The sequence below is a fragment of the Eptesicus fuscus genome, chromosome 20 (genome assembly GCF_027574615.1).
Source record: "Eptesicus fuscus isolate TK198812 chromosome 20, DD_ASM_mEF_20220401, whole genome shotgun sequence".
NCBI classification, from domain to species: domain Eukaryota; kingdom Metazoa; phylum Chordata; class Mammalia; order Chiroptera; family Vespertilionidae; genus Eptesicus; species Eptesicus fuscus.
Genome location: NC_072492.1, coordinates 20,602,003 through 20,615,538, shown reverse-complemented (window position 1 = coordinate 20,615,538; position 13,536 = coordinate 20,602,003). Strand labels below are relative to the sequence as shown.

General features: G+C 59.4%; 1 protein-coding gene across 1 annotated transcript in view; it reads right to left on the bottom strand.

Moving 5' to 3' along the window:
* Positions 1-13,536, bottom strand: part of RAB11FIP4 (RAB11 family interacting protein 4) — a 278,710-nt gene that overhangs the window by 237,112 nt on the left and 28,062 nt on the right. The window contains exons 7-13 of the mRNA XM_028154824.2: positions 13,250-13,353; positions 11,957-12,097; positions 9,826-9,907; positions 9,209-9,346; positions 8,977-9,135; positions 7,785-7,928; positions 6,601-6,743 (exon numbers count right to left, since the gene is read on the bottom strand). Of these exons, the coding sequence (XP_028010625.1) occupies positions 6,627-6,743; positions 7,785-7,928; positions 8,977-9,135; positions 9,209-9,346; positions 9,826-9,907; positions 11,957-12,097; positions 13,250-13,353 (885 nt within the window). The 3' untranslated portion in view covers positions 6,601-6,626. The remainder of the gene's footprint in view (positions 1-6,600; positions 6,744-7,784; positions 7,929-8,976; positions 9,136-9,208; positions 9,347-9,825; positions 9,908-11,956; positions 12,098-13,249; positions 13,354-13,536) is intronic.

Below are 13,536 nucleotides of genomic sequence, written 5' to 3'. Positions count from 1 at the left end.
CCCGGCTAAATTCGAATTTCAGACATACGCTGAGTAACGTGTTAGTGTTGCATGGCACATACTTAAACAACTTATTTCTGAAATTCAAATTTAACTGGGTCTCTTGTATTTTTATTTGCAAAATCTGGCAACCCTAGTGGGGAAGGAAAGAAGGCACGTTAGGAGGATGGAGGGAATAAGGTCCGAGAGAACACAGCCCCCAGTGTTGGGAGGTGACTTCCCCGAGAGCCCAGGAGGCCATGGGAAGCCAGTGGGTAGGGAGCAGGCGCCTGCGCTGGCAGACCCCATGGCAGAGGCCTCCCTGGGGAAGTGCAGGCGTCTGGTCCTGCCTGCCCTAAAATTCTGGCCAACAGGGAGGGCAGATTCATCTCCAGCAGCTGGGTGACCTATGAACCCCTCTGACACCTGGAACCCTATACTAATGAGGGGTAAACAAGGAGTGGGTAGAAATCTGGGGGTCTGGCCACCTACCCTGGAGCCACCCCCCTACTGGGCTTGGCAGGCCCAGCGCTGGCAGGGCAGTGGGAAACCAGGCTGAGTGGGGGACGTGGCCTGTGCCCCAGGGGTCACGGGGGCTGGCCTGGAGGAAAGTGGCACTGGGACCTCAGCAGAGTGACCGGAATAAGCTGAGACCCTGAGAGGCCCTGGCTGGGGAGGGAACGTGGTTGCAGCGAGGACAAACTTCTCAAACTCCGCCCTGGGGCTGGACTGTGGTGGTAGAGGAGCTCTGGGATCCACGTGCATCTCGTAGGGACAGCGGGCTACAGCAAGAGTCCGCGGGGAGACCCCCAGCCCCTGCAGGTCAGCACCAGCCACCTGGCACGCGGGGTGAGGCCTGCTCTTTGTAGGAAGGTGGTCTATCCCCAGGAGCCCTGCAACCAGCCCCCGCCACCCCACCTTCCTCCCTCCCTCCTCCACCACAGAAACTCACCATTAAGTCAGGCAAGAAAAGCAAACTGTTTATTTACACCTCGGTCTGTACATTAGTTCCCGAGGGAGCCCGCCTCTGAGAGCCTGCTTCTTTTTGGCTGGAAGCAGGCTGGAGGTGGAGAGCTCCGGACCCTGGCTCACAGCCTTGGGGCCTCACCCCACTCTCCCCACCCTGGGGCCTGGAGGCGGAGGTCTCACCTGAGCCCGAGGCCTGAGAGCTAAGCCCGCTTCCAGATGGAGGCTCCTGGGGCTGAAGACTCAGGTGGAATCCACAGAGAGTCAAAGCCATCAACCAACCCTCGGACCTGAGGCCACACGTGCAACTTATTCCAGTGGAACCACCTCCCCCCCCCCCCCCACCCCCAGGAGACCCAGCCAAGAGAGCGGTAAGAGCTGGGATGAAGGGAGCCAGCAGGCTGCGAGGGCGTCTGCAGCCACGCCCGGTCTGACCTCGGTCCCGACATCAGTGGGGGATTTAATGGCACCCGGGTCTGAGCACCTTCAGCAGATGAGGGAGAGCTTGGCAGTTGGTAACGGCAGGCGGGGCGGCAGCGAGAAGCCTCTTCCTTCTGCCCACCTGTCCGCAGCTGTTCTAGACACCAGAGGGCAGCGGCTTCCCCGGGGCGGGGGGTGCATCTCGGATGGGCCCACGGAGCTGGCAGACCCGGAACGTCCCTGCCGGGCGGGCGGAAGCCCCGGGCTGGGAAGGTGCGCTCTACGTTCTATAAATATTGACACCAACACAGGAGAGGTTTGTGGGAGTTTACACAAAGCCACCCTTTCTGCTGTGCGAGGCTTCTACACTAGCGGCAGGCTAGACGAGGGACTAAGTGGGCCCGACCCCCCAAGCTTCGGACCATAATGGAACATTCTGTACAAGTGACCACGTCTGCACGGCTGAGTGACGAAGGGGCAGTGGAGCCTGGTCCCGGCGGCGGGCGAGCTGGGACACCGGGGGAGCAGGCCGGACGTGGCGGAGGCACGCGGACACCAAGTGCAACGCTACGTACACATTTACAGGCTCGGGAAGGGCCAGGGGAGACGGGAGGATGTAGAAAAGGGGGCAGTGGCAACGTGGAAAGTCCTGTACAGGGGTGACAGGGAAGAAAAAGGCACAAGGACAATGACCCCAAACCATGCAGACAAAACGCAGCCTGTGCAGCACGGAACAGCGGGAGGCTCGGGCTCCTGGGACAACAGCACTTAGATCCTGCAGGGGTGACCCTGGGGTGTCCCTCCCAGCCACCCCTCCTGGGGGGCTTGGGGCAGGCATCCCCCCGTAACAGTCACAATGGGAAGAGAAGCACAAGGTCGGAGCAACAAAATCATGGCGCATCAAGCTTCACCAGGGTTTACGCTTTTAGAAATAACTTTCTAGCAAGTAGTCTATTTTTCCAGGTGGGCAGCCTTGGCATTGCCCTGCCATGCAGGTGGGCAGCCGTGGTGCTGGCCCCCCCTGCTCCCCGCCCTCTCATGCACACACAGAGCAGGAGGGCAGGACCCAGAGGTCCCAGGGTCAGGGAAGGGGAGGGACTTGCTCAGAGCGGCGGGGAGGGCATGGCCCCCTAGCCTGAGGCCCCGCACGCAGCAGGCATGCCGGTCTCCCAGCCAGAACCACAGCCCTAGAGGGGCTGCCTGGTCACAGAGGAAGAAAGGCTGGGAGATGAGAGCGGAACGGCCCTCTCCTCACTCTAACACCCACCTCGGGCCTTTAAAAGAGTCGCTGCAGATCTGCTGGGACAACAAAGTCATTTCCTTGGCCTGGTGACCATCCAAAAACTTCCCGTTTGCAATCACGTCTAAAATTAGCCTTCGGGTTTAAATTTGCTAACGCATTAAACACACACCCACAGAGCACAAAGAGGGCTCATTTCTCCGACGCACAGGCCCCAGGAGTCCTTGGAGGCCTCTGTCCCTCATTGTAACAAAAGCGCCCACACTGCCCTCCTGTGGGGCCAGCAATCAGACTCACGGGTGGGTGCGATGGCACCTGGGCCTCCTGACTGTGGGCCGGGTGTTGGTTTGGCTACTCACAGGGGAGGAGCTGGGGCAACCCTTACCCTCCCGGGGGAACGGCCCGAGGCAAAGCCCACCGTTTCTGAGGCTGCTTGTGGGCTCCCTGCCACTCAGTCCTGCTCCTCCTTCATCCCCACTCCTGCCACCCACTGACTGCGGGCACCAGGCACACCTGCCCACTCACGACTGCTGACCCTCAGGCTGGTGAGAACAGCTGGATTCGCCAGCTCCTGAAGGCATCTGGCCTGGCATCCTGGGGTCCAGGGATCTTGCCATGGGAAATCACCTCAGGAAAACCCACCAGCCGCCCAGCAGGAGCCCTCCCTGGTACCCAGCACCTGGATTAACAAGCCCGGCAGCCACGTCCTCCCTGGCCCTGGCCAGCAACCTTCCGGGACAGGCCCCAGCCCCGGGCTGCACATTAGCACAACCTGGGGGGCCCTCCCAACATCTCCACGCCTGGGCCACACCCGCTTGGAAAGGGGCGTGAGGGGACTGTCAGCCCCGACAAGAGAATTTAAAAAATCTCCCCGGGCGTGCTAATGCCCAGCCAGAGCTGAGAACCACCCTGTCAGGTCCAAGGGCTTGGGAAGGTTCTCGAGCTCTGTGTTCTTAAGAGGTCAGAAGTCAAGTCACGGTAAAGAAATGCCCCTTACAATTCGGCGAGAATCTAACACATTTAAAATAAAACGTCTTGTCGAACTCTGGCCACGTCAAAGTTAATTTTTTATTTGTTACTAGAACTTTATTTCTTATACCTTCCCACAGAGTGGGGCCTCCGTTCTATTAGCTTCTGTAGATAAAACTAACGTGCGGCTCAGTGAGTCCTGTCTGGCTTTGAGTTGAGTGCAAGGACAGGCCAGTGTCATATAAAGCGGGCGTCTCTGACGAAGCCCCTCTAAGGGCAGCGGTCGCCAACCGGTGGTCCCTGAGGTCCAAAAGGTTGGCAACCGCTGCTCTAGGTAGTGCTGGCCCCTACCTGGGTTTAGCAAAAACCAAAACCAAAACCAAAACCCACTCAGGCCACCCAGGCAAATCACAATCACCTGGGGAATTTTACACCTCCGAAGCCTGGGCCACATCCACACCCGTGAAATCAGAACCTCTGGGGATTTGGGCCCGTGATCAGAATTTCAAGAATCTCTCCATTTTAATTATGTGCCAACTATTTCGTGCACTATACTTCTACTAAAAGTTGTTTACCTGAAACTCAAAATTAACTGGGCATCCTGGGTACTGTTCACCAGTACTGAGAGCCGGGCAGGACTCTCAACCTGAGAACAAACGAGGAAGGAAGGGACCAGGAACAGGGCAGACCCAGAGTGAGCACAGCTCTGGGACTGGCCGGGGCTGGAGGGCTGGGACCCCGAGGCACCTGCCCTCCTCAGGGTAGCTTTCAAGCACAGAAGAGCTTTTTAAAAAGTGTGATCTTAAAAAGCCAACTGGACAGACGAGGTTTTGTAAGAGGTATTCTGGCTGATGTCAGAGGCTGGATTTAACTTGAGGTGTGTGTTACATGGAATTCAGCCTCGTTTTAAAGTCCGCCCTCTTCCAGAGCCCCCATGCCCCAGCACCAGGTCCTGAGGGCCTTTCAGCCCCGGTGCTTCCTCGGGGAGTGTGCCTGTGGCGCCCCCTGCAGGACGAGGCGCAGAACGCTGCGGGCTGACGGCTTTTCCCGCCCCTTTCCCCATGGCAGAAATCCCTTCCCACACGGTGACTGCAACTCAGGCAGTGGCAGCCTCCCGCCTCCCTGCAGCTAAAGAGCTTGTCAAGTTTTACACATAAAATGCCCATCCCTGGGGCCAGCCCCCAACAGACCAGGCCCGGGACCTGGCCGGCTTCTCTGCCGGACTCGTTCCAAGTAAAACCCAGACCAGAGCCAGGTCCTGATTATCTTTCCTTTCCTTTCATTCGTGGCCACTCCTTCCTATTAGCAAGTTCTCCAGAGACGGGCTCCCTATGCTTTCCTTCCACCGCCACTTCCCAGACCCGAGGCGGAGCCCGAGGAGACCAGTGTCCTAAGGGGTTGAGAAGCTCCCAGATCAAACCAGTGCAGCCCCGTTACTTGCAGCAAGAAACAAACCCCCCACATATGCTCGAAAAGAAATCACACAATCCAACCAGAGCAAAAGCTGACGGGACTGCATGAGGGTGGGTCGTGGCCACAGCCTGCCTCTGTGAGCAGGGCACCCCCAAGTCCCCAGGGCCCTCTTCACCCTCCACTCCCCCACCTTCCCGGCACACTCCCCTCCACTCCCTCCCCAACATGCCCAAACTTTCCCTTTACACTAGAAGTGCTAACGAAAGCAAACTTTGGGGGGATGGGGGGGGGGGGGGGGAGAAAGAAAGACCATCCATGTTTATAGATTTGGATCGAGGAAACGAATCAGCCACATAAAATGGAGAACCACTGGGAAAACGCAAAGGGGAAGTACCCGATCTACTCCCAGCTGCCCGGAACAGAGGTCACACTGAAAATCCAGTGTGAACTCCCACACGTGTCCCGAGGACGGACGACGAAGGCTGCCCTGAAACTTCCCCAACTGTGTCTCCCGCCAGGACAGCAGTCGTCTCCCACTGGCCGAGGACCGAAGGCAGGTGTGTTCCTAAAAGCTGGGATGCCGGGGTCTCCCTGCCCCGCTGAGCCCGGCCCAGAGGCCTGGCCCTGGACATCCGCGCCCGCGGCTGCCGTCCCCAGGCGGCGGAGAACGCAGGGTGGTGAGCAAGGCCCCCTGCCAGCCCAGCAGCAGCTGCCGGTCCATCCCGGCTTCTCTTTCCAGATGCAGCCAGCGGGAGGAACCTGGTGGGGAGGCGAGCGCGCTCCTCCCCGAAAACCACGTCTTTGGTTGCCCGATGCCAACCCCTGCCTGAAACACCCGTCCCTCAGCCTCCTCCTCCTTCCTTTAATCCCTGCACGTTACAGCCGAGCGAAGGCTGCTTATTTTCATGGTCTTAGAAACAAAACAAACACAGGAAGGGAGAGGTAGGTAAGCAGGGATGGGGAGTGCACGGAGGACGCTGAAGACACCGAGGATTCTCAGAATGAAGGTGGCTCGGCAGCAAGCCCGAGTCCTTTGGACACACGGCGCACAAGCATCGCAGGGGCTGCCATGGGGAGGGGGCTGGTGGGGGCCCCTCCTCACGTTCCCCTAAACATCACTTCCTCCTCTCTGAGCTCCAGCACCTGGACTTCAGAGGTGGCTACAGAGGCTGGCGAGGCCACCCCTGTTGGACATTCGAACTAGAAAAGGTCATAACTTGGCTCCTCCTCCCAGAAGGAACGGGCAGGAGAAAGAGCTGTCTCCCCAGAGTACTTGATCCTCACCCCCAGAGGTAGCATCATTTTATCCAGTATCTGCAACACAAGCTTCCAGTTCTTGCCATTACAGTCACTCCTGATTGCAGCCCTTGCCCCCCGCAACCCCCAGGACGCTCTGCCCCGGCAGAGGGACCGCAAAGTGCACATGGACAGCCAACGGCGCCGAGTCACCCCCAGCCACGGCCCCACGCTCACCCCTCGCTGTGTGCTCAGCGTCCCACATCCACACCAGCACACATTACATGGTGGCCAGAGATACGTTTTCAGTGTGTGTGGGGGGGCCCGGCTGGGGCCGCATCCTCAGGCAGGGTCTGCCCTTTGGTCCCGGGGTCCCGAGGCCGCTCTGCAGCCAGCCCCCCTCTTAGTGTTTGATCTCGAGGATGGAGGGGTTATGGTCCAGGATGGCGAGGATGATCTTGTCCATGTACTGCCGCAGCCGGAAGTTGATCTCCTCCTGCTCCTTGAGGGCTTCCATGAGCTGATGGTAATGGGAGAGGCGGTCAGAGGCCGGCCTGGGCGGAGCCAGGTGCCCGGGCTCACAGTGAGCCAGTGCCCAAGGACAGAGCTCAGGAGACCCAGGCAAGGCAGCCCCAAGACCAACCTCAGCACTCGGTCCCAGGACACGAGTCTAAAGCCCGGCTCGACTCACACCCAAGGGGTGTGAGCCATGCAGATGCCCAGGCCCACCCCAGAGACCCTGACTTGACTGGTCTGTGGAGGGGCCCAGGCATGGGTAAGTTTTTGGTAAAAGCTGAGAACACTGGCCAAAGGCATTTATAATCAAGACTGACACCCAAAGTCCCAGGGCCCTGAGACTTGTCAGGTTGTTTCTTGAGCCTGGAATGGCCCCCTTGCCACCCCGGGCCCTGCCACTGCCCCTCTCCGGTCAATTCCTGACAGTCCTTTGGGGCGTCACTGAAATGCTGGAGCTCTCCGAGGCCAGGGGTCCCAGCACAGGGTAAGGGGTTCAGTGACTGTCTTAGATTCGGGTTTAAATGTAACCGGAGTATTGGAGACCTGAACTTTTATAACCATCCCCCCGTGGGCAGAAAGAGGGGGCTTTGGTGCTGGAGGCCCGGGTCCCTCCCCCACAACAGGCTCGGTGACCCAGTGTCCTGGCCTCCCAGTCTGTTCAGACAGCCCCCGAGTTGTCAGAAGATGAAGTGAGGGCATACTGCCAGCAGGTGCTCCGGAAGTGCTCGTGCCCCGCCCTCCTGGCTCGGAGGAGGGGAGTGACAGACGCCCTGGGCGACGTGTTAATGAAATCAACTGGCCATTTCAGCACATTTGTGGCTGATACTCAAGCTCCAACCCGGAGCTCCTCCCACCACCCGCGGGAAATCAGAGGGATCAAACCCTCCCGCAGCTCTGCCCTTACTCAGGCTCGTTGCAGATGGGGCCAGGCCTGGTCTGCTTTCCCTGCTCTGGGCAGCCTGGGGCTCGCCGTTGCAACAGGTGGGGATGGGGCAGGGCTCAGAGGACCGGCCCGAAGCGAGCGCAGGAGGGAACAGCACGCTACCTCATCGCGCGAGGCCGTGTCGATTTCCGAAGCCAAGGACTGTGCTTTGGTCTGGGTGGCAAAGAGGCTCTTCGCTTCGTAGAGGCTGAGGCTCAGGATCTGCCCATTCAAGTCGTCGTTCTGATCCCTCAGCTTATGGTTCTCCTGTGAGGAGGACAGAGGCACTGTCAGCCCGGAAGCATCCAGAACCCACCTGCCTGCATCCAGTCACCTGACCCCACCAGTGCCCTCCCCTCAGGCGGGTGTCATGTCAGGACCTCATAGATGATGTGGCTGCTGCCAGGCTTGTGGGGGGGAGAGGGGAGGGCGGGGGCCTGGGAGGTCAAGGGGTTCTCAGAAGTCACAGCCCTGCTCGGGGAGCCTGGTTTCAGGTCACCCCTTCCTCCCTGGGGGTGCATGAGCCAGAATGGAGCCCCTGAGGCCCTGTGTGGGGACACTGCCCGCCCATGGCTCCTCCAACACTGGCCCCTCGGGGAGGAAAGCGAAGCCCTGGGCGTCTGGGCTGGCAGTGGCCCTCTCCTCAGCTCCTCCTGCAGCCGGGCTCAGGAGTCCTGCTCTGGGAGCTCTCCCAGGCGCATCCTCACTCCCCAGGCCCCGCCCGCCCATGCCCTGCCCAGACCCGTTCACCAGCCCCATGCTCTAGCTTCTGCCAAAGGCTTCTAAGGACTCACACCTGGGACCCCGGGCGCCCCCTGGTGGATGGGAAGAGCTGGGTTTAGTACTGCTGTGGGAGGGCGAGCATCAGCATCAGCTACCTTGATGGACGGAGCCAACTCACGGGTGTAATTTGTATGGCGCTCTCCCACCCCAGGCCAGGCTAAGCGGGGGGCTTCAGCAGCCATCACTCTCTCACTTGGTCACTGCCCCTCCTGGTCCCTCGTCCCCGACCCCTGACGTATGAGACGGGTCTGCTGGGAGACCCCACACAGGGAGGCACTACTATTCGGCTGGGGGGAGTCTCATTCTCCACCGCACGTGCCCAGGACAGAAGAGGGGTGTCTATCTCTTTTTATGGATGCCAAGGAAAGCCCTGGAAACTTCCCTCAGCCGTGGCTGCCTTGCCTGAGCTGAGAGATGAGGGCGAGCAGCCCTGACAGCCAGGCTGCTGACTGGAGCAGGCAGGAGCGTGTGGGAACCCACCCCTGGGGCCCTGGACACCTGATCCCGCCGCACTGAGGCTCCCAGGCCGCACCTGCTTGAGTCGCTTGATCTCATGCTCCAGCTCCACCTCGCGGGCCCTGGCGTTGAACTCGCCCAGGCCGGAGGATGCGCTGCGGCCCCTGCCTGGCCGCTCGCAGTCCAGCTTGTACATCTGCAGGTGCTCCAGCTCCTTCCGCAAGTCCTCGATGAGCTGCGTGGGAGAGAGGCCGTTGGTGGGAGCAGGGCAAAGGAGGGAGCCTGGAGCCCTCCGGCCCGGGACCCACCTCCTGCGTGGCCTCCCGCTCCTTCTGGAACTCGAGGCGGTTCTGCCGCAGCTTGTCCATCACGCGCTTGTACAGGTCCGTCTCATCCTTGAGCCGCAGGCTGGTGTCCTCCAGCCGGTCGGACATGCGCTGCCGCTCCTGGGCCCGGGAAGACCAGGTCAGCGAGGAAGGCTCCTGGAGGGGCTCACTGTACCCCGGGGCTTCCCTGAGGATCCGTGTCAGCCACCTCAGGCAACCAGCCCAGCCCCCGAGACAGAGCCCTCCGAGTCACGCTAAAGAAACACCCGGATCCCTAGGATTCTAGAACAGCTGGGAACACCGAGGCCTCTGCCGTCCTCCTGTGATGCCAGATGAAACTTGGCTAGAAGGTGGCAGCCCGAGCGTTTAGAAAGTAACCTTTTCCTCCTTTCTATTATGTAAGGAAATATATTCACTGCAGAAAATTTAGAAAATCAGAAATATAGGAAGACAAATTATTATTCGTATTTTATTGCCTTTTTTTTTCCTAGAGCAATTTTATTAGAATTTCAGAAACTAAAGGCCTCGGTTGGCCACACTGCCTCTCTGTGGTTTGGCTCCAGGTCCAGGCCTCAGAGGCACCTGCACCTGCCGCTCACCTCGTCCAGCTTCTCCGTTTGCGACTTGAGCCGCGTCACTGTCGTCCTGAGCTCTGTGTTTTCCTCCTCTAACTGCTGCACCCTGAGGAGAGAGGACGGAAATGTCAGAGGTGGAGATCATCGTGCAATTGGATAATCTGCAGCAATCCTCTGCTCCCTGGAGGAGGAAAGGTACCAGAAAGCCGGAGAGAGAATATAAATAATTATTTCAAATGAAAACACAGCCTTGAGCTTCCCGTCATCCAAGGAAAAATGGTAAAGACACTGAATTATTTTTCTGTTTTTCTTGATTCACTCGTTTGTGAATAAGAACGTCAGATTCTTCTCACATGCACCCTTACGGCCTGAAACGAACGAGGGGGCATGTTTTTCTCCTCAGAGGAAGTTTTCTGTGGTTGTCTGACAGGCCCTCCTGCTGGAATCTGCAGTTAGAAGGCAGTGGCCACATTTGCTTTCTGTTCTCCCCGCAGCATCTCACCAGGGCTCTTCCTTCTGAGCACTCACTACAGCTGCCTCTGACATCCACAGGAATCACTTCCAATGACCATAATCCTCTACGTTAGCATTCACCAGGGACTGTCCTGCTGCGACCCCAGGAAAAGACAGCCCGGGTGCCCAGGTAGGTGTTTGTTAATCCTCACCCGGAGGTATTTTTTCCACTGATCTTTCCATAGAGAGTGTAAGGGAAAGGAAGGGGAGAGAGAGAGAGAAAAACACTGATGTGAGAGAGACTCATTGATTGGTTGCCTCCCGCACCTGGCCCAGGAGGCCCGCAGGCCAGGCCAGAAAGAAATTCAGACATGCACTCTGACCAGGCCACCTCATGGGGAACTCGAGATGGTGGAGGATGTGAGGAACAAAGCACCTGCATGACTCTGGGAGCACTGCCTGCATATTCTATATGAACAGCGCCCCCTGGAGTTGTGCAAGGGGCATGAGTTAGGAGACAGTTCCCAAGAGGGCTGGCTTTCTGTGGTTTGGCCTTTGGCCCACACTCACTGTCCTCTTCCACCACCTGTTCCCAGACACCTGGCCAGCTGTCAGAAGCAGAGAACAGTGCCGCTTAATGAGGGATCAGCCTCCAGAAACAGATGCAAAACAGCAGCTTCGAGACATGAGTGAAAACTTAAATGAACCCCTGGTGACAAAGCTAACAAAGCTTCAATACCGAGGCAAGAATCAAGGCAACAATACCGGTTTGGGGGCTTTTTACCCAGACGTGTGTTGTTTCCAGTTTTACCTGCTGTGAACAGGCACAGGGGAGTTAGGACGTCTCGCCAAAGGGCAGAGGGGCACCATGTGCACCAGTGCCCTCTGGCTCTGCCTGACCTCCGCAGGCAGGGAAGCACCTGCTGCCAGCCATGAGGGGCAAGGTGGGAGCCCACCTCCCAACGCACCCTCCACCCCAAGGGGGCCTAGCAGACCCCAAGAAGGCTCAGCCCGGACACTGGGGACTGAGTGCGGGGGCAGCTGTCCACTCTGCCAGGGCCCAGGAGGCCTCCCCGGCCCGGGTCAGCAGTGAAGGCAGCCCACACGGGACATCAGCACAGCCCTCACCCATTAGCAGTGTCTGATGTACATCAGCTCACCCACCCTCAGGCAGGGGGGGAGGGATGACAGGTGAGGAAACTGAGGCCCAGGGAAGTGACATAGTGTGTTCCAGCTCACGGAACTGATGGGTGACCAGCCCCGGACCCCAGGCCAGTACCCCTCTCCCTGCCTGCCTCGGGTTCTACCGTCTCTACCAGAGGCCCAGGAGCCCTTACAATGGCCCAGCTTTTCCAGTTCCCTTGGCTGTGGGCCCAGGGTGAGTGAAGAATCTGACAGCAGGGGGAGCTCCAAGCCTGGACATTAGTCTCAGCCCAGGAATCAAGGCAACAATACCGGTTTGGGGGCTTTTTACCCAGACATGTGCTGTTTCCAGTTTCACCTGATGTGAACATTCTTTGACACGCCTCCTAGAGCACATGTCACGTGTTCAGGTATTAAAAGGAGAATTGCCAGGACACAAGGCCTCCCCTCTGGCTGCTTTCCATCTCCAAAATGGGGCGGCAGCACCTGCCCCACAGGCTGTGCCAGGAGCGTGGGGAGGGGGTGTGTCAGGAGGCGGCGGCTCTGGGGAAAGGCCCACCTGGTGTGGAGCAGCTCGATCTCCGTGCTCCGCTCCCTCTCCAGCTTGCCGTAGGCCTCGCGGTGTCGCCGCGCCTCCTCCTCCAGGGCCTGCTCGGCCGTGGTCTCCTGATCCTTCACCATCTCCTCCAGCTCGTGCACCCTGCGGAGAGGGGCGGACTCCAGTCCAGGGCCAGCTCCCATGGCCTGTGTCTTCTCACCCCACCCAGGCTGCAGCCACGGGGAGCCCTGGACCCCAAGTCACTAACGCCCCTCCTGTGGGAGACGGCGGCGTGTTTGTCAGGCCTGGGGCCAGCAACTTTGCTGCCAGATGAGTTAGGGACACTATGGCACCCAAGGAGAGGTGTGTCAGCCGGGCATGCCACGGAGGCGCAGGCCTGGCAGTGGGTCCAGAGGGGAGCGAGGCTGTGCCTGAGAAGGTGGGATTCCCGGGCAGACAGAGGGACGGACGGCAGGCCCCGCCACAGCTGACCGAAACAGCCCTCAGGCCTCTCCTCCTCTCCCGCTCTCCCTTCCTGCCAGTACCCCTTAGTCAGGAATCAGCTTTTGGGCATCCTGACTCCTGGCCAGTGGCCTGAGCATGGCAGACCTGGGAAAGGGCCAGCCCCACTAGGGGTGTTATAACCCCAGTCCCGGGGGCCTCGGCGGTCCATCAATCTGGGGCACATGTCACTGGCAAGAGTCCCTCCATGAGGCTGACCTTCTGGGAGGGGAGTACAAGGCTGAGGATCAGTGCCTGGGCGGGGATCAGTGTAACAAGTTTCAGGCTATCCTGTGAAGACAGCTAAATGCTCTGTGCGCTGAGGAATTCCAGACCCCCAATCAGGAGCAAATGCAGCACCCCCCATCCCACGTATTCCAGTCAGCACTGGGGAACGCCACGTTCAGCGGGCCTCCACTGGAGGAGAGAACAGCAATGCTGGACTTTCCCCGCCGGCAGAGGCGTGGGCCCCCGACTCACACCAGCCTCTCCCTGTGCAGAGCTGGTCCCAGGAGGGAGGTCAGGCTCTCGTCATTATAGGACACACACAGGAGTGGATCCCAACTCCTGCCTCAGCATGCCCCGGGGCTGCAGACCCGGGGGGTCAAGGTCAGGCCCCTACCTGTCTCCCTGTCCCCAAAGACCTGTCCTCCTGGGCACCCTGCGTGGGCAGAGCCTTGGAGCAAGGGGCTGACGCGTCACAGACCCGCAGGGCTGAGAGCTCCCCTAGCTTCTCTTGGGGCCTTGGCAACAGGGCCAGCCCTCTGTTCCTAAGTCACCGCCAGGGCCCCCGAGCCAAGGCCACAGCCTGACCTGTGCACCAGCTGGGTGTTCTCCTGCTTCAGCTTGCTCTTCAGGTCCCCGTTGGTCAGGCTGTCATTCTCCAGTTCTGTCACCTTTTTCTCCAGGAAGCTCACCTACAATAGGGGGCAGAGGTGGGGGCGGATAAAACCTCTGGGGCCCCAGCACTGAGAACCTAGAAACCATGGGACCGAAGGCCAGGCCCTCCAGCTGACTGTACGAAGAGCAGAGTCATGTTTGGTGGGAGTGAGGATGGGGTGGGGATGGATGTGCCCATGTGACCAGGAGGGACAGGGTCT